Source organism: Triturus cristatus, chromosome 6, assembly GCF_964204655.1.
Source record: "Triturus cristatus chromosome 6, aTriCri1.1, whole genome shotgun sequence".
Taxonomy (NCBI): domain Eukaryota; kingdom Metazoa; phylum Chordata; class Amphibia; order Caudata; family Salamandridae; genus Triturus; species Triturus cristatus.
In genome coordinates, this window is record NC_140589.1 from 80408303 (window position 1) to 80434229 (window position 25927).

General features: G+C 47.3%; 1 protein-coding gene across 2 annotated transcripts in view; it reads right to left on the bottom strand.

Moving 5' to 3' along the window:
• Window positions 1-25927, bottom strand: part of LOC146813792 (cap-specific mRNA (nucleoside-2'-O-)-methyltransferase 1-like) — a 946504-nt gene that overhangs the window by 473092 nt on the left and 447485 nt on the right. For both annotated transcript variants that reach the window (XM_085610255.1, XM_085610254.1), the window contains one exon: window positions 6496-6628. In XM_085610255.1, the coding sequence (XP_085466381.1) occupies window positions 6496-6628 (133 nt within the window). The remainder of the gene's footprint in view (window positions 1-6495; window positions 6629-25927) is intronic.

Genomic DNA, 25927 nt, shown 5'->3' on the forward strand with positions numbered 1-25927 from the left:
GCATAGACTGTACAGCAGTGTCTCCCCTAGCGGTGGTCACCTGTATCTGTTGCAGTGGTTTGAAAAAGTGTTTTAAGAACAGCCTGGCCTACAGAAGCTTGTTGCTTGGCCTGCACGTCAACACAATAATGTTTGGTGAAGGTGTGTGGCGTAGACCATGTTGCTGCTTTACAGATGTCATCTAAGGGAATGTTCCCTAAGAATGCCATGGAAGCCCCTAGTTTGCATGTTGAGTGCGCCCTAGGGGGAATTGTTATTGTGCGTTTAGCCTTCTGGTAGCATATTTGAATGCATTTGACTATCCACCTAGCAATCCCAGCTTTGGAGATGGGGTTTCCTTTATGGGGTGGTGAGAAGGCTACAAACAATTGTTTTATCTTTCTAAAGGGCTTAGTCCTGTCAATATAATAAAGTAGGGCTCTTTTGATGTCAAGTGTGTGAAGAGCTCTCTCTGCTACAGAGTCCGGGTTTTGGAAAAACTCTGGTAACTCAACAGATTGGTTAAGATGAAAAGCAGAGATTACTTTGGGAAGGAATTTTGGATTTGTTCTAAGAACCACCTTGTTACGATGTATTTGTAAGAATGGTTCTTGCATGGTTAAAGCCTGGATCTCACTTACCCTTCGAGAGAGGTAATTGCGACAAGGAAAGCTACTTTCCATGTGAGAAACTGCAGTTCACATTTGTGTAGAGGTTCAAATGGGGGAACCATGAGCCTGGTAAGAACAATGTTTAAATTCCACACTGGAGAGGGTGGCGGACTGGGGGGAATTATCCTTTTAAGGCCCCCCCATAAAGGCTTTAATTGGAGGTACTCTAAATAGTGACAAGTGTTGCCAGTTTTGTAAATAAGCAGCAAGTGCTGCTAGATGTAATCTTATGGATGAATGTTAGATTACACCTTTGTAAGTGTAGCAGATAGCAAATGATTGTTATTGCAGTAGATGACAAATCTTTTCCACTTTGCTGCATAGCAAGCTCTAGTACAAGGGCGTCTGGCTTCTTTAATGATGTTCATACAGTCCGGTGGGAGGATAAGGTAACCGAACGCTAGGACTTCAGGAGCCAGATCGCTAGATTCAGTTGTCCTGGATCGGGGTGCCTTATCTCTTCATGGTTCTGCGTTAGCAACGTTGGGGAAAGATGTAGTTTTTGGTGTGGAACTACTGAAAGTTCCAGGAGTGTTGTGAACCACATCTTGAGAGACTGTTTTCTGAGCTTGTGTACTACTAGGAGAATTAGTGGGAGTGGCGGAAAAGCATATGTAAATCTGCCTGACCAGTTCATCCATATCGCATTGCCCTTGGACAACGGGTGTGGAAACCTGGCGGCGAAGGTTGGGCATTTTGAGTTTGCGTGTGCGGCGAACAGATCTATGTCTGGTTGACCCCACATTTGGAAAAATGGTTGAAGAACTTGGGGATGAAGTTCCCATTCGTGTATCTGCTGTGTCTGTCAACTTAGCAGAGCCGTAATCTGAGTGTGAACTCCTGGAAGGTGTTCTGCTAGAAGGTATATGTTTTGTGGAATGGCCCACCTCCATATGCGTTACGCCAGTTGAGAGAGCTGCCTTGTTTTTGTATGTAATACATGGCTGTCATATTGTCCGTCCAGACTAGGACAGTCTTGTGGTGTAGCTGTACTTGGAATGATTTTAATGCTAGAAATATTGCCAGTAATTCCAGGTGACTGATGTGGAGCATCTTTTGTTGAGTGGTCCACTTGCCTTGAATTGTGTCGTTTAGGAGGTAGGCTACCCAGCCGGTGAGTGATGCGTCTGCTGTTAGCACGATCTGTGGAACTGGCTCTAGGAACGGCCGCCCTTTGGAAAGGTTTTGTGTGTTCCACCACTGCAGAGAGCGATATGTGTGGCTGTCCACCAACACCAGATCTGTAAATTGTCCTTGAGCCTGGTTCCACGGACGTGCTAGGCATTCTTGCAAGGGACGCATCTGAAGTCTTGCGTAAGGTACGATGAAAATGCAAGAGGCCATTCCTATGAGTTGCATGAATACCCTTGCTGGGAGGGAATGCTGTGGCTGAAATCTGGTGATTAGGGTTTGTATCCTGGCTGGATTGGGATATGCCAGAGCTCTGAACGTGTCTAATGAGGCCCCTAGATACTGATGTATGTGGGAGGGCTGCAGATGTGACTTGGTGTAGTTTACTGTGAATCCCAAGTTGTGTAGTAGCTGGATGGTTTGATGAGTATGATGAACACACTGGTTGAACGACTTGGCTTTTATCAGCCAGTCATCGAGGTATGGAAAGACATGGATTTGTTGTCTTCTTAAGTGTGCTGCTTGAACTGATAGTGTTGTCCGTCCACTATGAATCTTAGGTATTTCCTGTGAGCAGAGTGTATGGGAATGTGGAAGTAGGTGTCCTTGAGATCTAGTGTGGCAAGGAAGTCACCTTGTTGAAGTAGTGGGAGGACCTGTTGAAGATTGATCATATGAAAATGAACTGACTGTATGTAGAGATTGAGAGGTCCGAGGTCGAGTATTGGCCTTAGGGTGCCGTCCTTTTTGGGGATTAGGAAGTACAGCGAGTAAACCCCTGTTCCTTGATGCTGTTAGGGAACTTGTTCTATTGCTTGCTTTTGAAGTAGTGAGAGAACCTCCTGTTTTAGGAGCGTGAGATCATCCGTGGACATTGGACGCTGTTTGGGTGGTATGGTGGGTGGGGTTGCTGTAAGTTCCAGGCAGTAACCATACTGGATAATTTGTCTTACCCACTTATCTGTGGTGATGGAAAGTCCAGAGAGGTAGGAACTGTGATAGTCTCCCTCCGACCGGGGTGGAATGGTCTGGAGGGAGTGGAGGGAAGTCACTGCTCATTAGTGAGGGAGGTGCGAGTGTTGTTGTCACCTCGGCCTCTCCCTTTGTTGCTATTTCCCCTGTATCCACCTCTAAAATATCCCCTGTTGGGGGATGTTTGTGTGGTGTTCTTGTAGGAAGAAGAGACAGTGTCTGTTCCGATGTTTTTAGATGCTCCTCTATAGAAGGAGCGACGAAAGGATCCACCTGTGGATGGAGACTGTAATGCCCCCATGGATTTAGCAGTCTCCGTGTCCTTTTTCATTTTTACTAGAGTGGTATCTACAGACGGTCTAAAGTTGTTCTTGATTGAACGGCTGATTGACGATAGTTGTTTGTACCTCCTGTTTGAAGCCAGAGATGCGTAACCAGGCATGTCGTCTGAGAAACACGCTACTGTTAATGGACCTAGAGGCGGTGTCAGCTGCGTCAAGGGCACCCTTGATTGATGCATTAGTTATTAATTTGCCCTCCTGAATTAAATCATTGGCCATGGTCTTATATTGATCAAATAAATGTTGCAATAGGGTTTCCAGTTGGCCATAGTGAGCCCTATCGTACCTAGCAAGTAATGTCTGTGTGATTAGCTGCTTGGGCAGCAACTCTCTTTCCGGAAGCATCTAACAACTTAGAATCTTTATCCGGAGGTGGCGCATCACCGGAGGTCTTAGAGTTGGCACGTTTCCTAGCATTAGTTACCACTAGTGAATCTAAAGGTAGTTGACCCTTGATGTAGGTGGGATCATTGGGGGAGGGTTTATATTTTTTGTCAATCCTGGGATTGAGAATTCTAGTCCTAACAGGGTCCTTGAATATGTCGGGGGCATGTTTAATGACACCTTTTAACATTTGCAGGGTTTGTACAGTCTTTTGTGACTGTTCAAAGGTGTCTAGTAGAAAGTACTCGTCTGCGGGGTCAGAATGCATATGAACACCATGGTACAGAGCAGCTCTATTTACAAGCTGACCGAAGCCAATATTGTCATCTGGGGGAGATGGCTTTGTTGGATATGCATGGGGATCAGGGAGGTCTGGAGGATCTACTGGGTCATCATAATCGTCCCAATCGTCCTGTGGGTACGTCTGTGTCGTCACCAGGGTCAGTGAAAGGGTCATTGTTGCCTCCCCATCCCCTGAATCATCCTCAACCTGTGGTAGTGGTGTGTTTGGTTGAAGTATAGGAGAATGTGGAGGAGAGACAGGCTTTGGAGGAAGAACAGGAGAAGAGGGTCGTATAAGTGAAGTGGCACGGTCTTTTTCTCTTCACAGGCACTACAGGAATACCTGGTGTGTCCAGTTTCCCCTTCTTGTGTGGAACTGTAGCCACATGTCCTGTTTTGGGGTCTAAGTGGAGAGTTTTTTGTTTTGGATCGATAGGATCCAGTCGAAAAAGTTCTTCCTCTTCTGTAACTGCTTTCGGTGCTGATTTCTTCGGGTCCGAGCGAGGTTTGGAGTTCTGCTCCGGGGCCTTAGATGTTTTGGGGTACTTCGGCTTGGATGTGGAGGCGGAAATCTTTTTCGGTTCCGAATGTTTTGGTTTCGGATCCGATGCCTTTTCTTTCGGCGTCAAGGTGTTCGGTGCCGATGGTGCCTGCGGAACACTGAGATGCGGTTTGCTCGGTCCCGAGCTAACGGAAGGCTTGTCCCTTATCTTCGGAGCTGGGCCCGAGGGCGGGGCTTCTGAAGCTTGTTTTCGGTCACGACTGGGGCCAGCAGGCGAAGTCTTGACCAGGGCCTTCTTTTTTTCGGGTTGGGGTAGGGGCAATCGTACTCACTCTTTGACCAGGAGTGATGTGGTCATGTGAGTCTGAGTCGTCTGCTTCAGACACGATTTCCAGGTCTTCAGAATCTAAGATGTCCACTGGTAACGGAGCTGCTTGCTGCGCCATGATGTGTCGTCGGGCCCGGCGATCACGGATGGTCTTTTTGGATCGAAAAGATGCGCAGGCCTGGCAGTTGTTCTCGTAGTGCTCGGGCGATAGACACAGGTTACAGACCTTGTGGTGGTCACTGTGTGGGAATTTAGCTCCACACTGGGGGCATTTTTTAAATGGAGTCCTTACCATGAGCTGTAAGCCCAAACGGCATTGATAGGCCCAGCGGCCCGCGGCGATGACCGGAATCGAGTAGATGAGGTGCACGTCGAAGATCACGCGATCGAAAACAGTATCATCGAGTTTTAGATAGTTTGCTTGTCGAAATGGTTTGGAGAATACGGTGCAGAACCGGAGTGCAGAAGTTACATCCGAACCCAATGGCGGAAAAAAACAATCTGAGGATAGAGTTGATGCCCATGCGCACAATCGTCCAAAGGGAGGAGTCACCTATCTCGTGACTACAAAAGACTTCTTCCAAGACAACAACAAGGTGCAGGCATCCGAACCCAACACCAGATGGCGATCTATGCATAGTGTACAATCTGCAGCTCATATGCCTCGAACATAACATTTCTCTTGAACATGCTGCAGGGACAAGCACTAGATTAATTTAATAAGCGGGTAATCTGCAAATCTAAAACTGTCAATTTCTGAAAAAGGAATTATTGAGCAACTGAAGTTTAATCACATCTCCACAGTCTAGGTAACAAACACGAGACAAGTGGACACCAACAAGAGGAGCTCATAGGGTATGTCTACCTTGTTTATTACAAAATGGACTAAGGAAGATTATACTGCAATAACCAAGATAGTGATATTACTGCCATGTTGTTTCCTTGCACAACAGCTTTCCAGCCTCTTAACAGGAAAATAACTTCAATCGTGTGAATCTATGAAAAATCCAACTTAAATTTTGTGACTACAAATATCATCCAAAGATAAATATTGCAAAAGGAGTAAATTGCAAACTATAATTGCACTGAGAGGAGCTGGTCAAAGACGGCAGGCCTACCCTGTTGTGGTCTACGAAGATCAGATTGAAAAGTTCGTTGACATGAGTACATACAAAACTAGGCGTCCAGACTGGCAATCAATTAGAAGAAGGAAACGCCAAAACAGCCCATAAACAACTGCACTGGTTCCCAATAAATGACAGGTTTAAATCTACTATCCTACATATCATACACAAAGATTTGAGAACTAAAAAAATCAAGGATGACACAAGCATAAATGAATAACCCACCACACTGCAAGTAGATACATCACAACAGTCAATACAGATGATCCGACAGCTAGCTAATGTTTTTAAAATACTTGGGATTTCAGGGCCAGGGTCTGAAATGACCATACAACCCCAAAGCATGTATGCACAAGGAGTAGAGGCATGCATGTAGCATCATACACAGTTTAAAGATTGTGGCAATTGCCTTTTCAGAATAACAGAATATTTAATTATGTCAAAAGCTGCACACAAAGGATAATACCAGAGACCACTACAAGCCTTCATAAACTGTGTGTGCGTAAGGTAGCAATGTCAAAATGTTAAATACAAAAATAACGTGCATTAAAAGAAACGAAGCAATGATGTTTCCTACAGCTTCAGAAGTAGACTTTCCAGCTTTTTTTGCAGCTCAGGAAAAACTAGTAAGAGTTGGCAGAGCACGCTTACTCAATTTATTTGGACATCAATATTCCTGAAGCAATGACTTCTATCAGAATGTCAGCTACTTAAAGCAGGTGGGCTGCAGAACCAAAATCAATTTTTAAAACAAAATATGTCTTACAATCATAACACTTACCTCTCCGAATTTGCTGGACGGCTGGTGACGGGTTTAAAAATAGACACTCGCTCAAAGCAGCAATAAAGTAAATAGACGAGCCCCACGCTGAAAGGAGTGAACAAATCAAAGGTTTTGCATATAAAGTGCCCTCCTACAATTAAAAAAGGAGGCATATTAGTGGGTACGAAATGGCATCAAGCCTTTATAACCCTACATTTTATATCTATAGGAAATACTAAGACATGGGCTATTAAGATGATCCAAACAAAACACATTAACAGTCTATTGGCAAAGTGCATGTTTAATGGCAATAGTTCCTTGCGCTCAAAAAAGACACTTTCCAGGGCTCATTTTAATAACCTCTGAAGCATAAAAGGCTTAAAAGCAAACCCATAATTAAACCTGTGACCTTAAAGTGAGGCCACTACAGTTAACGCATTTTCCAACTTAAGACTGACTCCTTGAAACACTATCTAAATATTTTGTAAAAGAAAAATAGTTAGCTGCTCCAGATCTATGAATAAGAAAAGCAAAAGAACAGGGCACAGGCGGTACCAGCCTTTAACACTGAAGGTGAAGATCTAGACTTGGTACTGAACTACTAATGCCACATTTCAGTGGTGGGAGTTAGTGAGTCATGTTTGAGTACCAGGAGATAACCTAAACACTTCACCTGTTGGATGTCCTGTTTGAGCACACTTGCTCACCTTAACCAATTTACATCTTCAGACATTTGGTGAAGGCTTCTAACCTAGATAGAGGCACAGCTTAGAAGATATAATGGCATATCTTAGCACATTTATTCTGACACTCCAGTCCACACTGGTATCTCATAAATCTTTCCAGAGATAACAGAGCTGTGAAGAGGGTATGGGATCTTTGTAAACCCATCCATAAAGTATAGTTGCTTACCTGTAGGTGTAGTTTTGCAACTTAAACTAATTTCTGGATTCACATGCGGTGCACTATTCCACCATCTAGTGGTTGGGTCAGGAAATCTCCACTATTCTGTAGTCCTACTTCTATTTTTGTTGTTGTTGGGTGTTGACAGACACCCCATTTGGTGCATCCTGCGACGTATCCCTCCTCCGGAAACTTCCTCCTTTGGTTGCCATCTTTAGATTCTTTATTTTTGTCTCTTTCCATCTTTTTGGTGGAAGCTGGTGGGTCGTTTGCGAATTCTGAAAACTCTTTGAGCTGCAAAACTACACCTACAGGCAAGAAACTTTTACTCTTGTGGATGAGTTGAAGATGAGTTTTGAGTTGTAAACAGATTTAAGACCCACTATCCTACTCGAGCTTCCTTGTTCATTTGAATGTCTATACAGTACTGTTTTGTGAATCTGTGTACTGATGACTATGTTGCTGCCATGCATATCTCTGTAAAGGTGTGTTTGCTGGAACGGCAAAGGTTGGTCATTTCTTTCTTGCTGGATGTGCTCTTGGTGTGGAAGTCAGTTTTTCTCCTTTACTTATGTGACACAGCCGAATAGCATGTGAGATCCATCAGATCGTGTGCCCTTAATTACTGCTTTCCCTATATTATTGTCTGCATAGGAGACAAATAGTTGTTTTGTCTTTCTGCTTGACTTTGTTTGTTCAAAGTAGTACATTATGGAATGTCTTGCGTCCATTGTGTGTAGTGCCCTTTCTGTGCGCGCTCTTGGTTTTTGAAAAAAAAACGTGGAATTTGTATCGTTTGGTTAATGTGGAAGTGTGACACTACTATAAGGAATATGCTACTTACCAGTATGCATCTGTTCTTGGCATGTAGAGCTGCAGATCTACACATTATGCATAGATCACCATCTGGTGTTGGGCCCGGATGTTTGCACTTGTTTTTGTCTTGGAAAGTCGTTGGAAGTCACGAGGTCGGTGACTCTTCCCTTGGATCATAGTGCGCATGGGCATCGGCTCCATCTTCAAATTGTTTTTCGCCAGCGGGGAAATGATGGAGTTTTGTAAGAAACAGGAAAGATGCCCATGTATGCTGTATCTAAATAAGATAATACTGGAACAGATAAAGGTAGCCGGGGAGGCGGGTGGGCGTGTGTAGCTCTGCAGCTCTACATGCCAAGAACACATGCATACTGGTAAGTAGCATATTCCGTTCGAGGCATATGAGCTGCAGATCACACACTATGCATAGATTGTATAGCAGTATCCCCTCCTAGCGGCGACCACCAGTATCTGTTGCAATAGTTTGAAATAGTGTTTTGAGTACAACTTGGCCCACACTAGCCTGTTGTTTAGTTTCACATCTACACAATAGTGTTTTGTGAATGTGTGCGGTGTAGACCATGTAGCTGCTCTGCAGATATCGTCTAAGGGAATGTTCCCTAAAAATGCCATTGAAGCCCCTATTTTGCGTGTAGAGTGGGCTTTTAGGAGGGACAGATGATGTACGTTTTGCTTTGAGGTAGCAAATTTGTATGCATTTGACAATCCACCTAGCTATCCCTGATTTTGATATGGGGTTGCCTTTGTGTGGTGGTGAGAAAGACACGAATAGTTGTTTGGTCTTACGAAAAAGTTGTGTTCTTTCTATGTAGTACAGGAGTGCTCTTTTGACATCTAGGGTGTGTAGAGCTCTTTCTGCAATGGTTTGTGGCTGCGAGAAGAATACAAGCAGCTCTACAGATTGATTCAGGTGGAAGGGAGAAATGACTTTAGGGAGGAATTTAGGATTAGTTCGGAGAACAACCTTATTATGATGCATCTGCAGAAAAGGTTCCTGAATGGTTAGTGCTTGTAGTTCGCTAACTCTTCGTAGAGAAGTAATGGCTACTAGGAAAGCAGTTTAACATGTTAAGAATTGTAGCTCACATTTATGTAGAGGTTCAAATGGAGACCCCATTAGTCTTGTGAGAGCGATGTTTAAATTCCACGCAGGTGAAGGTGGTACTCTGGGGGGAATTATTCTTTTGAATCCCTACATAAAGGCCTTTATGGCAGGTACTCCGAAAAGTGATGGATGTTGTCTATTTTGTAGATATGCTGCAATGGCAGCAAGATGTAGTCTAATAGATGTGTAGGCTAAGTTGCATCTTTGGAGGTGTAGTAAGTAGCCTATGATGTGTTGAATAGACACATCTAGGGGATCGGTGTTGTTGTATATTACAAATCATTTCCACTTGGCTGCATAGCATGCTCCAGTGGTAGGTTGTCTAGCTTCTTTAATGACGTTCATACAGTCAGCAGGAAGGTTTAGGTAACCGAACTCTAGGACTTCAGGAGCCAGATTGCTAGGTTGAGCCGAGCTGGGTCTTGGTGTTGGATCTCTCCATGGTTCTGGGTTAAGAGGCGTGGAGAGAGGCGTAATTTTTGGTGCGGAACTACGGGGAGTTCCAGCAATGTGGTGTACCATGGCTGTCTGGCCCAAGTTGGCGCAACTAGGATGAGCGTTAAGGAGTGTTGCTGTAGTTTGCGCACCACTAGTGGAATGAGTGGGAGAGGTGGAAAAGTGTACGCAAATCTGCCTGACCAGTTCATCCATGTCGCATTGCCTTTGGACAATAGGTGAGGATATCTGGCGGCGAAGCTTGGGCATTTGGCGTTTTCTTGGGTGGCGAAGAGGTCTATCTGTGGTTGCCCCCATGTTTGAAAAAACAGTTGAAGAACTTGTGGATGTAGTTCCCACTCATGAATCTGTTGTGTTTGACAGCTCAACAGATCGGCTATGGTGTTTTGGACTCCTGGGACATGTTGGGCTAGGAGAAAAATGTTCTGAGGTATAGCCTACCTCCATATGTTCTGTGCCAGCTGAGAGAGCTGCAGAGAGTGTGTTCCGCCTTGTTTTTGTATAAAATGTTGTCTGTGCGGACTAAGAAAGACTTGCCTGATATGTGTTTTTGAAATGCTTCTAAAGCTAGGAATATGGCAAGTAACTCCAGGTGATTGATGTGGAGTAACTTGTTGAGGTGTCCACCGGCCCTGCATGGTGTGATGTAGCAGGTGAGCTCCCCAGCCGGAGAGCGATGCGTCCGCCGTCATAACTATTTGAGGAATCGGCTCTAGGAACGGTCGCCCTTTGGAAAGGTTCTTGGTGTTCCACCACTGCAGAGAGCGATGGGTACGACCATCTACAAACACCAGATCTGTTAGCTGACCTTGAGCCTGGTTCCATTGGCGTGCTAAGCACTCTTGGAGAGGATGCATCTGGAGTCTTGCATGAGGCACTATGAATACGCAAGAGGCCATCATTCCTATGAGTTGCATGAACACTCGGGCTGGAAGAGAGTGTTGCGGTTGGAATTTGGTGAGAAGAGCCTGTATGCTTGCTATCCTGGCGGGATTGGGATAGGCTATCGCCTTTGAGGTGTCTATTGTGGCCCGAGGTATTGTTGCGTGTGGGACGGTTGCAGCTGAGACTTGCCGTGGTTTACTGTGAACCCCAGGTTGTGAAGTTGTTGAATAGTGGCATGAGCTGGCTTTTATGAACCAGTCGTCTAGATATGGGTAGATGTGGATGTGTTGTCTGTCTTAGGTGTGCAGCCACTACCGCTAGGCACTTGGTAAACACTCTTGGTGCTGTGGTGACTCCGAATGGGAGTACTTTGAATTGATAGTGCTGACCGTCCACTACGAATCTGAGATATTTTCTGTGAGCTGTGTGAATGGGAATGTGGAAATAAGCATCCTTGAGGTCTAGGGTAGCAAGGAAGTTGTCCTGTGAAAGCAGAGGAAGGATCTGCTGAAGTGTGACCATGTGGAAATGGTCTGAGTGGATGTATAGGTTTAGGGGTCTGAGGTATAGAATAGGCCTTAGAGAGCCGTCCTTTTTTGGTATGAGAAAATAGAGGAAGTAAACTCCTATGTTTCGTTGGTGCAGGGGAACTGGTTCTATTGCACTTTTTTGTAGGAGGGAGTTTACCTCCTGCTTTAGCAGTGACAAATGTTCTTGTGACATTCGAAACTGTTTGGGTGGTATGTTTAGGGGTTAGTTCGAGACAATAGATTGATTGAATTATCTGTTGCACCCACCTGTCTGAAGTGATGTTTGCCCAGGCAGGGAGGAATTGGTAGAGTCTTAACCCGACTGGAGTGGAATGGTATGGGGGAAGTGGAGGGAAGTCATGGGGTGGGGGTGTAGGCAGAGCAGGAGTTGTTGTTTTTGTCTCTGCCTTTGTTATTATTCCCCCTATAACCGCCTCTTTGGTAACCTCTAGTAAAGGTGGATTGGGTGGGAGCTTTGTAAGAAGTGGAGGGGCTATCAGAGGAGTAACCTCTGTGGGTGCTTCTGAAGGATGAGCGACGAAAGGAACCTCTGGGAGCTTGCGACTGCAAGGCTCCCATAGATTTGGCTGTGTCGGTATCCTTTTTAAGTTTTTCAAGTGATACGGCCACATTAGGGGCAAATAGGTGTTGCTCGTCGAATGGCTGATTGAGTATGGTACTCTGGACTTCAGGTTTAAAACCTGAGATGCATAACCAGGCATGCCTACGCAGAAGGACACTGGTGTTTATTGCCCTTGAGGCGGTATCTGCGACATCTAAGGCACAACGTATGGAGGTGTTAGTGATGGTTAAACCTTCTTATACGAGTTCATTCGCCCTGTTTTTATACCTGTCTGGGAGGTGTTGCATTATGGACTCAAGCTCATCATAATGTGCCCTGTCATACCTAGCTAACAGCGCTTGTGTATTGGCAATGCGCCATATGTTTGCTGCCTGTGACGCTGTGCGCTTGCCAGAGGCGTCCAGGAGTTTAGATTCCTTATCTGGTGGTGGTGCATCACCCGATGTTTGGGAACTGGCTCTCTTTCTCGCATTGGAGACTACGAGGAAGTCTAGAGGTGCTGGGCCTTTGAAGTACGCTGGATCAGTAGGTACAAAAATGGGTGGTGATGGACGGAGCATCAGAACCAATCAAACACTCACACCCAGTCAACAGATCTGGGTTTGATCCATCACCGTTCTTTAGCCCACTCTGCCACCCCAGTTCAGACATGGCCATATGCAAATCAGTCTGACCCTGTGCCTCATGGGAACAGTCCAGCCCAAACTGCTAAGCCATGTCTTCCCTGGACCGGAAACAAGCTTCCTAGGACCGGTTTCTGGCATTTCAGAAGTCTTCAGCCAGGCTTGCTTGAATCCAGTGGCCAAGTGAGCAAGGGATTCAACGTCTGAGCATACCCTGCCAACTTATGGCGAACAAAGTGGTCCAAAAATGGGTGGTGATGGACGGAGCATCAGAACCAATCAAACACTCACACCCAGTCAACAGATCTGGGTTTGATCCATCACCGTTCTTTAGCCCACTCTGCCACCCCAGTTCAGACATTGCCATATGCAAATCAGTCTGACCCTGTGCCTCATGGGAACAGTTCAGCCCGAACTGCCGATCAGTAGGGGCAGCCTTATATTTTTTCTCTATTCTCGGGTTGATAACTCGAGCCCTAACCAGGTCTTTAAAGACCTCTGGAGCATGCTTAATGACCCCTTTAAGCATGGGTAAAATTGAGGTGGAACTTTGTGTGGTGTCAAAAGTGCCCATGAGAAAATCTTCCTCCACGGGGTCTGTATGAAGGGCCACCCCGTGGTACTGGGCAGCTCTGTGGAGGAGCTGGTTGAAGCCGATATTGTCCTCTGGAGGGGAAGGCCTGGAGGGATAGATGTCATCTTGTAAGGGACGTCTGGGACACTGTACTCATCCCAGGGGTCTGGGGAGCCGGTAGGGGTAGGGTTCCCTAGGGGTTGATCGTCTGCACCTCCCCCTGCATCATCTGAGGTGTGGGCATCATCATCATCTACTGGAGTAGGTGATGGTGTAGGACAGCAGTGTGGTGCGGGAGGAGGAGGAGGAGGAGGAGGAGGAAGAGGAGAAGGGATCCTTAATGGAGAGGTAGTAAAGTCTCTCTTTTTCGGTGGTGGAGCCGGTGCAGGCGTATCTAGGGGTCTTTTCTTGATGCTAAGCATTAAATGACCAGTCTTAGGATCCTTCACAAGAGTCTTTTGGGTAGGATCTGGGCGAAACAGTTCTTCTGTGGGAAGCAGATTCTTCGGAGTCGACGGCTTCAGTGCCGTATGCTTTTTCGGCGCAGACTTGGTAGCAGTTTTGGGTTTGGAACCATGCAGTTTTGCAGTGTCTTTGTCCGATGGAACCTGTTGTTTTTTCGGTTCCGAGGTCTTCGACTTAGAAGAATGGGAGTCGGGCCCTTTGGTGGTCGTTTTTTGGTCGACTCAGAGGGTGTTGGCGGTGCCGAGGAACCGGTGCTAGCCTTCGACGCTGAGTGCTTAGATGTCGAAGCCGCCGTCGGCGTGGATAAGGAAGAGGACATCTTCTTTTTCGGTGCCTGTGTATGTTTTTCGGCACCGAGGGTAGGCTGACTCGAGCCCGAGTCACTTAAGGCTTAGTAGGTTTCGTTTCCAGGCCCGAAGGCGGGGCATGGGAAGCAGTCTCGCGGATGCACCTGGGCACGATGGGGAAGGTGGTACCGAAGCCTTTTTTGATAGTGTCGAGGGGGGGGGTCGAGGTCGACGTCTGTACTCACTGTGAGAAGTTGGCCTGATATATGATGTCACTAGTTCTAGTGTACACCTTGTATCAGTCCAAACAACCCTTATGGTGATTGGTTGTAAAGTCAACCTTATAGACCAGCTATCCTAGTGGTAGCATGGACAAGAGCAGTCTTAGGCTAAACTCTGTATGGCATGTGAAGCCAGCTGTTATACCATTATAATCCCTTGAATACCAAATGAAAGGACACCACACCAGATATATATAAAATTAGAATGTATTTATTCTAACATATACCCTCAGCACTCTTTATGAGTTCAGAGGTCTAAGCACAACAATTTCTTAAGTAGCATACGTTAAGTTACACAGGAAAAATACAGTTGGGCCCAGGGGCCACGCAAACCATATACTAAGAAAGTGGTATAAGTACCACGTCACGAACAGGGAGTAGGCCTAGGGAATCGCTGGGGCTACACTACCCTACCAATAGTTAGGAAGTGGGAGGCCCACGGGAAGCGTGTGCAGTGTGGAAACACACATGCGGGTTACATTAAAGTCAATGGGAATGTAACAGAAATAGGAAGAATAAGGACACTTCCGAAGTAACTAGGAGGAAGCAACTAAAGACTTAGACACTTGGATAGTCAATATCCACTGGAGCACCGGAGTACTCGCATTACCTCACCCACAGGAGACGGGTGCATAGGTGTGAAGATGTGTCGGGTGTCGTCGCTGGATCCTATGGATGCCTGAAGAACAGATGCTGGCAGGCGGCCAGGAGGAAGATGTCCGGTGGATCCAAGGGTGGATCTTGAAGGGAGAACACCTGCAAGCAGAGGGGACAAAGTCTGGGTCACTAGCCAGTGATCGTGTGGAACCAGGAAGGAACCAGGCGATGTCGTGCAGAACACAGGTGATGTCTTGAAGCTTGTCTCTGCAGCTGCGTGGACCAGGAGGCGTCGAGGACGACCAGAACCAGGGTACGAGCTGTCCCACGAAGGATCTTGCTGCTGGCGGAGTCGACGTCCCGATTGGAGTCAACAAGCCTTGGCAAAGGCAACCCACGCGGAAATGGAAATTTGCTTCAGGTGCAGACCAGGAAGGTCTGAGGTGCATCTCTTTCACAGGGAAGCAAGGGCCAGTCTGGAGGAGCCAAACCAGCGGTGAAAAGTCAAGGGTACGTCGTCACTGAGGCTACTAGCCAACGGGCAAGCAACCGGACAGACGCGTTGAGCAGGAAAATGCAGAAGGGCCCCACGCAGAACTCGTGGAGTGTGGAGGGCTGATCTTCGGTGCAGAAGGTGCTCGGGGTCGGGGCTTCTCAAGCCCCAGAGCACAACTTCAAGGATGCCTCAGAAGCTGCGCTGGAAGCTACTCGCCAATTTTCCCAGGCAGCCAGTCCCACGTCTCTCGTCGCCTCCACGGATCTCAGCTTGGCTGTGGATGTGGATCAGGGTCAGAGAAGTCTGGAGGTCAAGGCGCTGGTCGGGCTCTGCAGTCGGTTCCTCGTAGAACTTAGGCAAAGCAAACGGCAGGTCGCTTGTTGGTGCCTGTTTGCACAGGGTGGCCACTCCTTGGCCACAAGGGAGATTCTTCAGTCTTCTTGTCGTCGAATGTCGAAGGTCCAGAGTTTCGTGTCTAGTTTCAGTTCAGGATAATCCAAAGTCCTAGGGACTCAGCTCCCACTCTTATACTAATCTGGGCGGCTGGGTTACCTGCTAGGTCCCTCCTATGGGTGAGACCAGGGAGGGGGGTGGTTAGACCCCTTTCCCTTTGTCCAGTTTCGCGCCGGGACTGGGGCTGGAGTGCCCCAGCACCGGTTTGAACCGGACTATGCATGGGACACCTTGTGTGCCCCAGGCAGTGTCTTGTTTCTTTCATCCCTCCCTGCCCCAATACACTAAGCCCTGTCTAGGGTGGTGCTAGCACCTCCCATGGCAGGAAACCTATTGTCCAAGCCTCCCTCGCTGGAAGGACTCCCAGCAGCAGGAGGTCAGACTTGTGTCCGTGGCAGCAGCATCCATTTTGTGATGCTGTGGCTCTGGTTAACTTTAACCGGGTAGTAGGTCTTCAACATGTCTTCTCCCTCTAGAAGGGGGGAATACTATCCTCATCGCCAGAAATGGTGTGGGGGTAGTATTCCAAAGTGTTAGACACCTTACACAACATGTTTTGATAAAGCCAAACCATAGTTAGCATAACCGCGAGGATTATAAGGCACTTTAAGAGTATATGGTAGGCAATATCATAGAACAGCTATAAGGACATGGTTCCGAAAGCTGCAGACAGGCTCAGCTCATGCTAGAGCACCATCTCACATGTTACCAAGCACTCTGCCTCCAGGATTGTTAAGGCCTGCCATAGGAGTGGCTGAAAGGTTACCCATGTGTCTATATATAAGGTAGGTATAGGAATACTATACCTAAGCAAGGGGTGATTACACGACCTTGCCCCAGCTGAGTGATCAGCCAGTTGTGTCATGATGGGAGGCCAGCCAGGGGTGGCATAATACATGCTGCAGCCCCTGGTAGGCCTAGGGTACACCCATGCCCTGGGTACCTAGGGTACACTGTACAGGGCCCTATAGGGTGATCCTTACCAATTGGGTTATGTACCTAAAGTACATATTAAGAATTTAGAGAGAGAACAGCTGGGCTGTGGGTCTGATTAGCAGGCCCACAGCCACATCTAAGTCGAAAACCAGTGAAGCAAAAGCAAAAAGTGGGGGTGACCATAGGAAGCAGACCCTACTCTCCTACACTCACGGCTCCCTGAGCTGGAGTGATGTCCTTGACGTCGGAGTCATCTGCTTCGGAGGCGCTGATGAGGCCTTCTTCGACCAGACCTTGCTCTGGAACATCGACGCCTTCTTGGAAGATGCCGTCGGGGATCGAAGATGACGAGCGAACCATTGTTCTTCTAGCTCGTCGGTCCCGGATCGTCTTCTTGGAGCGGAAGGAGGCGCAAGCTGGACAGTCTCTGGCCTCGTGCTCCGGTGAGAGGCAGAGGTTACACACCTCATGCAGTTCGGTGTGGGGAAAGTTCGACCCACATCGAGGACACTTTTTGAATGGCATCCTTTCCATGAGCCGGAGATGAGGCCCAGGTAGGCCCAAAGGCCTTCGTCGACGACCGGAATCGAAGACTTCGAAGTTGAAGAGTCGCGTGGTTTAGGAAAACGCGATCGAAACAATACCGTTGAGAAGGGAAGGATTGCGCGTCGAAAGAGAAAACCGTTAACGGTTCCGAACTGGAGCGCGAAAACACATCCGAGCCCGATGGCGGAAAGAAACAAACTGAGGATGGAGCCGATGCCCATGCGCACTATGATCCAAGGGAGGAGTCACCTACCTCATGACTTCCAAAGACTTTCCAAGACAAAAACAAGTGCAAACATCCGGGCTCAACACCAGATGGCGATCCATGCATAGTGTGTGATCTGCAGTTCATATGCCTCGAACATATAAATAGGATCGGTAGGAGCTGATTTGTATTTTTCATCCACTCTAGGTGTGATAATTATTGCCCTTATGGGATCCTTAAAGACCTCGTCTGCGTGTTTTAACATGCCTTCCAGCATTGGCAAGGTATGAGTAGTTCTTTGTGAGGAAGAAAGTGTCACAAATAGGAAATCCTTTTCTAAAGGCTCCTTGTGAAGTTCTACCCCCATGGTAATGTGCAGCCCTATTAAGGAGCTCTAGATAACCAATGTTATCAGGTGGGGAAGGTCTGGAGGGATACAAATCAGGGTCATTATCTGTATTTGGATCAGTGAGGTAATCATCCCAAGCATCAGTGTCCTGATCCTCATCCCCATCCCCTTCATCCTGTGGTTCAGGTGTAATATGCCTTAGTGGTGAATTTATAGGTGTAATGAGCAAGTTAGGATTAGGAGGAGGATAAAGAGGTGGAATATAAGGAGGAGACGGGTTAGTGCCCTAATTCTTCTTTTTAGGAGGAGCATGATGGTCCTATCGCAAGTCAGTTTTCCGGTTCTTTGCAATGGTTGCTTGAATATGCCCTATTTTAGGGTTTATAACCAGCTTTTTCTGTTTTGGGTCGAAAGATGGCTCATCAGATGGGAGCTCTTTAGGGAGAGTGTCTTTGTCTTTCCGTGGAGATTTCTGCGCCGAAGGTTTCGGCTCCAAGCCCTTAGGCGTCGATAATTTCAGCTCCGGGTGTTTGAGCTTGGCAGGTTTAGGCTCCGAGTCTTTGGCCTTCGTGGGTTTTAGCTCAGAATCTTTGGCTTTAGGATGTCTCAACTCCGAGTCTTTGGACTTGGAAGGTTTCGGCTCCGAGCCTTTCAGCGTCGAAGGTGGAATCTTCGGTCCTGAAAGTATCTTGCTCTTATGTTTTGAAGCCGAAGGTGTCGGTCAGGCATTGGAGCGGTGCTAGCTCGAGCCCGAGGTAGAATGCTTTTGTTTCTGTTTCGTAGCCGGGCCGGAGGGCAGGGTATCGGAAACATTTTGTCAATGCCGACCAGCCCGAGGGCGAAGGAGGGACCAGAGCCTTTGTTTTTTGTGGAATGGGCACAGGGGGATCTGTACTCACTGTACGCTGTCCCGCAGTGCTGTCTTCCTCTTCTTACATGTCGGAGTCGGCTTCGGACACGGAGATCTGCTCTTCTTCCTCCGGCTCTGGAGGTTGGGTACCGGAATCCTCTACGAAGATGTCCGGAATCAAGTCGCTCTGATGCTGCATTCCGTGGCACCAAGCCCAACGATCACAAAGTGTCTTTTACAATCGGAAGGATCGACACGCGTCGCAGTCCTTTTCGTCGTAGTCCTGGGACAACCAGAGGCTGTAAACTTCGTGCAAGTCAGTGCGAGGAAATTTAGCACGACACCCGTGACATAGTTTAAATGGAGTCCTTTCCATTGACTTCTAGCGCGGTGCGCACGGGTAGGCCAGACAGCCTGCCTCGAGTTTTCCAATTGAAAACTTTCTGCAGTGAGATGATGCACGTCGAATGATGAATCGCACGTCAAAGCGGTCCGAAAACGGCACCGAACCGGAGCCCAGCAAAACATATCCGAACCCAATGGCGGAAAAAAACAATCTAAGGATGGAGTCGATGCCCATGCGCACTATCACCAAAAGGAGGAGTCACCTACCTCGTGACTACAAGACTTCTTCGAACAAAAACAAAGTGCAAACAGCCGGACCCAACACCAGATGGCGATCTATGCTAAAGCATATGATCTACAGCTCATATGCCTCAAACATACATTGTAGCTGAGGCATTTAACACAAACAATTTCCATTTTTCATCATCTATCTGTCAATAGCTGTCCCTCTTCGACAGAGTGGGGGGCCCTTGAGTATGTTTCCATGACCAATGAGTAGGAGAGATAATGGACGTCATTTAGGGGTCGCATCTACGACCCCTAGCTTGCCCTTTGCAACCCCTGGCACTGCTTTTGCGACCCCTTGCCTCTGAGGTAACAAAATCAGTGCCAAAGACATAGGAGCAGCTCGCTGTTTTAGTCGTCGGAGCTCTGCTCTCTTTGTTTACAGCACTTTTTTTTTTACTACACTAATAGTGTATACTACATTATTATTATTGTAATAAAAAATTGGGACCATGAGCTGGAACTAGGCGTTTGCTGGCAGCTAAGTTTAGTAGACAAAATACTTTTAAATGTATGTTGTGTGCATGTTTCCTGGTGAAAGTTTGAGAGAGACAATGTGTATCTGAAAGTGTTATTATCTATGTACCATGTGTGTATTTGAATTGGTGAATCAGTGACGAGTAGTTAGTGAGACTGAGTTTCAATAAGTGAGTATTAATAAAAATGAGTGAGAAAGAGAGACAGGGGACTGTATGTGAGTAAAAGTGGATGAATGAGAATGAATAAGAATGACAGTGAGGGAGTGTTAACGTGAGAGCAACAATGAGTTAGTAATTGTGAGGGAGAATGAGTGAGAGTGACAGTGAGTGCAAATGATTGTGAGCATGAGTGAGTGAGACTAAAAGTGAATGTGAATGAGTTTGAATGAATGAGGGAGAATAAACAAGGGAAAATGAGTGAGCCTAAGTGGGAATAAGTGAGAGTGAGTGAGAATAGAAGAGTGCGAGAATGGGTGAGTGAATGGGAAAGTACGAGTGGGACATAAGCATGGTGATTAGATAGCTTTAATGACCAAATTATGGCACAAGCATATTGCATGTAATTTGTGCATACAGGAGACTCGGGGCATATGAGGGGCACCCATAGAAAATTGCTGGCTGAATAATGGAGGTAAATTCTTGACATACAGGGTGTAGGAAACTGGGCATTTTGTTGCAGTTATCCCCCCCCCACTTGTTCCTCCTTTTAAGCTACTAGATGCTGATTTTCAACTAACAGTTCACCGAGGCCTGCTAACCAGACCTCAGTGCCAGTGCTCCTTTCCCAAAACAAGGTGTTGTCTATCTGTGCTACAACTGGCAAATGACTTTAGAACCCCTATAAGCCCCTAGTAAATCGTACCTAGGTCATGGCTGCTAAAGAGGGTCTCAAAGGGCTGCAGCATATCTTATGCCGCCCTAAGGGACCCCACCCAAATTCCACACAGGCTGCGTGACATGATGCAAACCATGTGTAGCAAATATTACATGACACTCTCGTGTGCCATGCCAAAGTCACTGCTTTTAATATATGTAAGTCACACCTACAGCAGGACTTTGAGCCCTAAGGCAGGGTGTATTATATTTTATGTGAAGAAATATCTGCATGAGCAGATATGCTCCTGTCATGACTAGTTCTAATGCTAGATATTGCAAGTGTGCGGGACAGCAATCTTAAGGTATGTGCTAGGCACTGGTCAAAATGAGTTCCCCAGCTACATAATGGCTTCACTGAAACCTATGGTGTTTGGTGTCAAACATCTCGTATTAATAAACCCACAGTAATTTCAGTGAGAGTTTATTATTAAATGCACCCAGAGGGTATCTTAGAGGTACCCCTTAAACCCTACTAGCCTTCTAATGTGCTGGCTGACTGGTCCTGTCCAGCCTGCCACCACAAACAAGTTTCTGACCCCCAGGGATGAGAGCCTATGCTCTCAGGAGGTCAGGAACACTGCCTGCTCTGGACAGAGGTGTTATCACCTCCTCCTACAGGAAAGCTGATAAATCAGCATATCAAGGCAGGATGCTCAAAGGCCTGTGCCGCCTTTGATATGCGACTCAAGTCATCTCCATACAGGGGAAATGCCATCTCCTGCCCGGATCCATCTGGCACCAGGACAGGTGGGAAAATTAGCTACGCAGGAGGCGTCTTGCACTGCCAGGCTGGAAACACCTCTAGGGTGACCAGTCTGAAGAGAACACAAATTTAGAAATTCCATCATCTTGTGTGTGGTGGAATTAGGAACTTCGGGACGGGGTGATGCCCATTCCCCAAAGAAAGTGGTCATCTAGGGGGTGTAGTGACGCCAGTGGTAAGTAGCCCATTGTCTACTACCCCTCACTCCCCTTAACACCCGTATATTGAGTATTTAGAGGACCCTCTAATACTAGGTCTTAGATTTTGATGGATCAGGAGAAGGAGTGGACAAAGAAGAGTTCTAACACAAACGGAGGAGCAGCGACTGTCTTGGTGCCAACCCTGTCAGCATGCCTGCTGCCCTGGCAATCAGGGAAGAAACAGGCTTTTTCCTGCCGCTTCGCAGACTACAAGAAACACATTGGGCTGCCAGTGCGTCGCCAATCGTTACAGAAACTCCCTTGGAGTAGAGGAGCTACTCGCCTGCAGCCAAAGCAAGCAAAGAAGCAACGTCTGGTACACCGACCTGCCGTTCTCCAGGACTACCGACGCAGCAGCCTCCAAGGAAGAGGCCGCTGTTCTCCCACAGGTTAGATCCATCCTCCATCCAAGTGTGGAGACGCCAGGACTGACTGGAACCTCACAACACCACTACTTGGGATACTGGAACCCTTGCAGCAGCCAAGGCTTAATGTATCCTGAACGGACACCAATGCCGAGGAAACCAGACCCGACGTTGGGGGTCTTCAGGGACAGTGAGACCCACACCGAGCATGGCACAGCTGTACTGTTTGCCCCCCTTCTGCAAAACTAAAGCCAAAAAGTGAGCCTTCGACCGCTGTCACTCGACACCTCAAAGTACCTTTGGACCCCTCAGTCCCAGCTTGCAGCCTCTTTCCGACCGGACCATTCCCTATTAAAGTGAATAAGATGCCCAACGCTGTAAAACACTTCTGCACCTGGACGCTCCAGAGTCTCCTGAGGTAAGGTGCTATTAAGTTCCCGAATGCATTAGATGGTTTTCTCCCATAGGATAACATTACCGTAACCACAAATTGCACCATGTCAACTTTTGAAAACTGTACAAATTCATAACTCGAAAAGTACTTACCTGATTCTGATGTTCTTGGTATCTAAATTCATATAAAAGTATGTGACATTTTTATAAATTGGAGTTGGATTTCTTTATTGAGTATGTGTCTCATTTCTGCTTTTGGGCGTGGAATAAATGCTTAGCACTACCCTCTTATATGCCTACCAGCTCGTCCACACTACCACAAAAAAGAGCATATGGGGGTCATTTGTGCCTCTGTAATTCCTTTGGGGGTTGCCTGGATTCTTTGCACAGTGTAACTCTTTTTGGTCCACTATATAAAGAGCCAGCTACCTATGCAGGGGAACCAAGGCCATATTTTGGAGGAAAAAAATGAGGTAAACTCCTGAGCAGCGTAAGCTTTCGCTGGCTAAGCACACCAAGAAAGGGCTTCAATATTTGATAACAGCCCTTTCAGAGCCTGTGTTTTTTTATAGCAACTTTATTTGAAAATTGTGCTTTAAATGCATTCTATGACCCAACTTTTTTCCCAAATGTTCTTAGGGAAGATCCCTATTGAGGCCTATTAAAAGAGGTCTGGTTCACTTGCTACACTTGTTTGCTACAAATCAAGGCAGTTAGTACTCTCCATCACTTTCAAAGTCCCCGATAGCCTGATGTAGTGCAGGGTTGGGAAGACACAGCAGTGGATAGGCTCCGGCACCAAAAGTCCCCGAAGCCAGTTTATCAGTTGCCAGTAACACCATAGCTGTGATTGGGCAGCTGGAACGGAGATTTAAGTGTCTCAAAAGAAGAAAAGGAGTTGCCCTCCAAAAGGTTCCCATCCATCCGAATGCCCCTTTCCCCTCAGAGGGCCCAGGTAAATGGGCGCAGGGAAATAGTCACGTCCTCATTGGACCACAATGGTGCCCCCCTGAGGACCTATGATGAATGCCCCGAGGTTGATGTGCCCCCTTACACATTGCCAATGTAGCCCTCAGAATCGGGGGCAGTGGGGAGAGACTTGATGTGAGGAGCAGATTTTCCGGGGGTCTGAAGCGGCAACATGGCAAAAACATAATTGAACTGGGGAGCCATGACCATCTTGATCATCTCTTCCCCCATAAGGATACCTGAGGGCAGACCACTGGGTGAAGTCCTGATCCATTCTGGTTAGAAGAGGTTGGATGTTGCCCTGCACCATATGCTATAGACCCTTATTTATTAACAGGCCTAGGTATTTCAAACCCTTTGTCTTTCAGGTGAAGTCATACGTGCCAAGGGAGGGATGACAGTGTGTCAGTGGGAGCATCTCCCTCTTGGTCCAATTAATCTCGTACCCCAAATAGCCAAGAAGCTATCAATCAAGGAGATAAGATGTGGAACAGAAGCCCCCGGATCACTCAAAGATAACAGTATATTGTTTGCATAAAGGAGGATCTTGCATTCGCCTGCCGGAATCTCTATGCCCTGCGTAAGGGGGGACTGGCAAATGGCAGCTGCCAAGGGCTCCAATGCTAATGAATAAAGAGAGGGGATAATGGGCACCTCTGTCTCGTCCAAAGCAGGATGGGGAAGGTATGAGACAAGTGGCCTCCACAGTCAATCTACACCATGGGGGAAGGGTAAAGCCATCTTATCTTGGCCAAAATATTGGGGCCCAGACCCGCCCTGTCCAGTGTACGGAATAAGCACCCCCACTTCACCCTATCAAAAGTATTCTTGGTGTCCAGGGATAGGAGGAGATTATCGACCCGATCGCCAAGTACATGCCAGAAGAAGCTGGCCAGGAGGCGCATGTAATTGCGAGAGAAACGGCATGGCATGAAGCCCACCGGGTATCGTGAATCCGGTTTGGCATGACCCGATGAAGGAGGGTCGCCAGTACCTTCGCCAGCACCTTCATATCTGCATTAAGAAGCAAAATGGGTCGGTAGTTCGCACAACAGGTAGGATCTTTATTAGGCACCAAGTGGACTAATGAGCACTTTATTGTACTTCAGGTGCAGGAAAGCAGGACCCTCCAACTCCTTGAAGAGTTTATATAGCAGGGGTACTCCAACACCTATGTTGATTTGATAGAACTCTAACAGGAAGCCATCATCCTCTGGAGCCTTGTTATTAGACATGTGCCCTTCTCGCCCTCAAGGAGTCAGCGACCGGCCTCCAAACAGGGTGGCTAGATGGATAGTTCTAAAAAAATCCTGTACCTTGCCGCAGTCAGCTGGAGCCTCTGAGCAATAAACGTCACCAAGGAAATGGGCAAACGCCTCTGTGATCTCCACTGGGTGCGTTAGGAGTTACCCCATTTCCCCTCAGGTAGCCAAAATGGCACTGCTAGCCTTCCTCTGATGCAGCTGCACAGCTAGAAGCTTACCAGCCTTTTTCCCCTGCTTATAGTGCCGCCATTTAAGGTGATGCAAAAAGAACAATTGATGGACAGAATGCAGAACGATGTCACCCCTCTTCAGCAAGGATAGCTTGACTCCAGTGGCATGGAGAGCTCGGTACCCGCGTCCGGGTATACCCGTCCCACTCGGAGTGACAAGTGCAAAAAGAACGAATGATGGACAGAATGCACAACAATGTCATACATTCACCCCAGTACAGAGATCTGGGCATAAATCCATCGTCTTGTTGCTCACCATGCCATTCCAATTGGAACCCAGCCAAATGCAAATCAGTCTTGACCCTGTGCCTCATGGGAACAGTCCAGCCCGAACTGCCAAGCCAGGTCCTCCCTGGACTGGAAACAAGCATCCTAGGACCGGTTTCGGGGTGTCACCCCTCTTCAGCCAGGATAGCTTGACTCTAGTGGCATGGAGAGCACTGGACCCACGTCTGGGCATACCCGTCCCACTCGGGGTGACAAATGCAAAAAGAACAATTGATGGACAGAATGCAGAACGATGTCATACATTCACCTTAGTATAGAGATCTGGGCCTAAATCCATCGTTTTTTTGCTCACTATGCCATTCCAGTTTGAACCCAGCCATATGCAAATCAGTCTTAACCCTGTGCCCAATGGGAACAGTCCAGCCCGAACTGCCAAGCCAGGTCCTTGTGACTGGGGGTAAATGTTTGCATTGTTCAGCATTCCGTCCATCAATTGTTTCTTTTGCATAAGTCGCCCTAAAGGGGAAGGGTGTGCCCAGATGTGGGTCCCGTGCTCACTACACCACTGGATTCAAGCTAGCCTGGTGATGCCCTGAAACCGGTCCCAGGATACTTGTTTCCGGTCCAGGGTGGACCTGGTTTGGCAGTTTGGGCTGGACTGTTCCCATAAGGAACAGGGTCAAGACTGATTTGCATATGGCTGGGTCCAAAACTGGGGTGGTGTGGTGAGCAAAAGAATAATGGATTAAACCCAGATCCTTGTGACTGGGGGTGAATGTTTGCATTGTCCAGCATGCCGTCCATCAATTGTTTCTTTTGCATATGCCATTTAAGATGAAGCATTCATATTCCCCCTGGGAGGTAAAATAAGGATTTACTTGGTGGAATCTAAGCAACCCAGGAGATTTAGTGCTGGATGCTTCGTGCAGGACTCCATGGGTCCAAACATAAAAAGAAAAAATGTTTTTACATATTGTAGATTTATATAGCGCGGCTTATCACCCGTGAGGGTATCCTGGAGCTGTCGGGGGCATGGGAAAATTAAGTGATTTGCCCAGAATCACAGGATGGTGAGCCGTTGCCGAGATGCG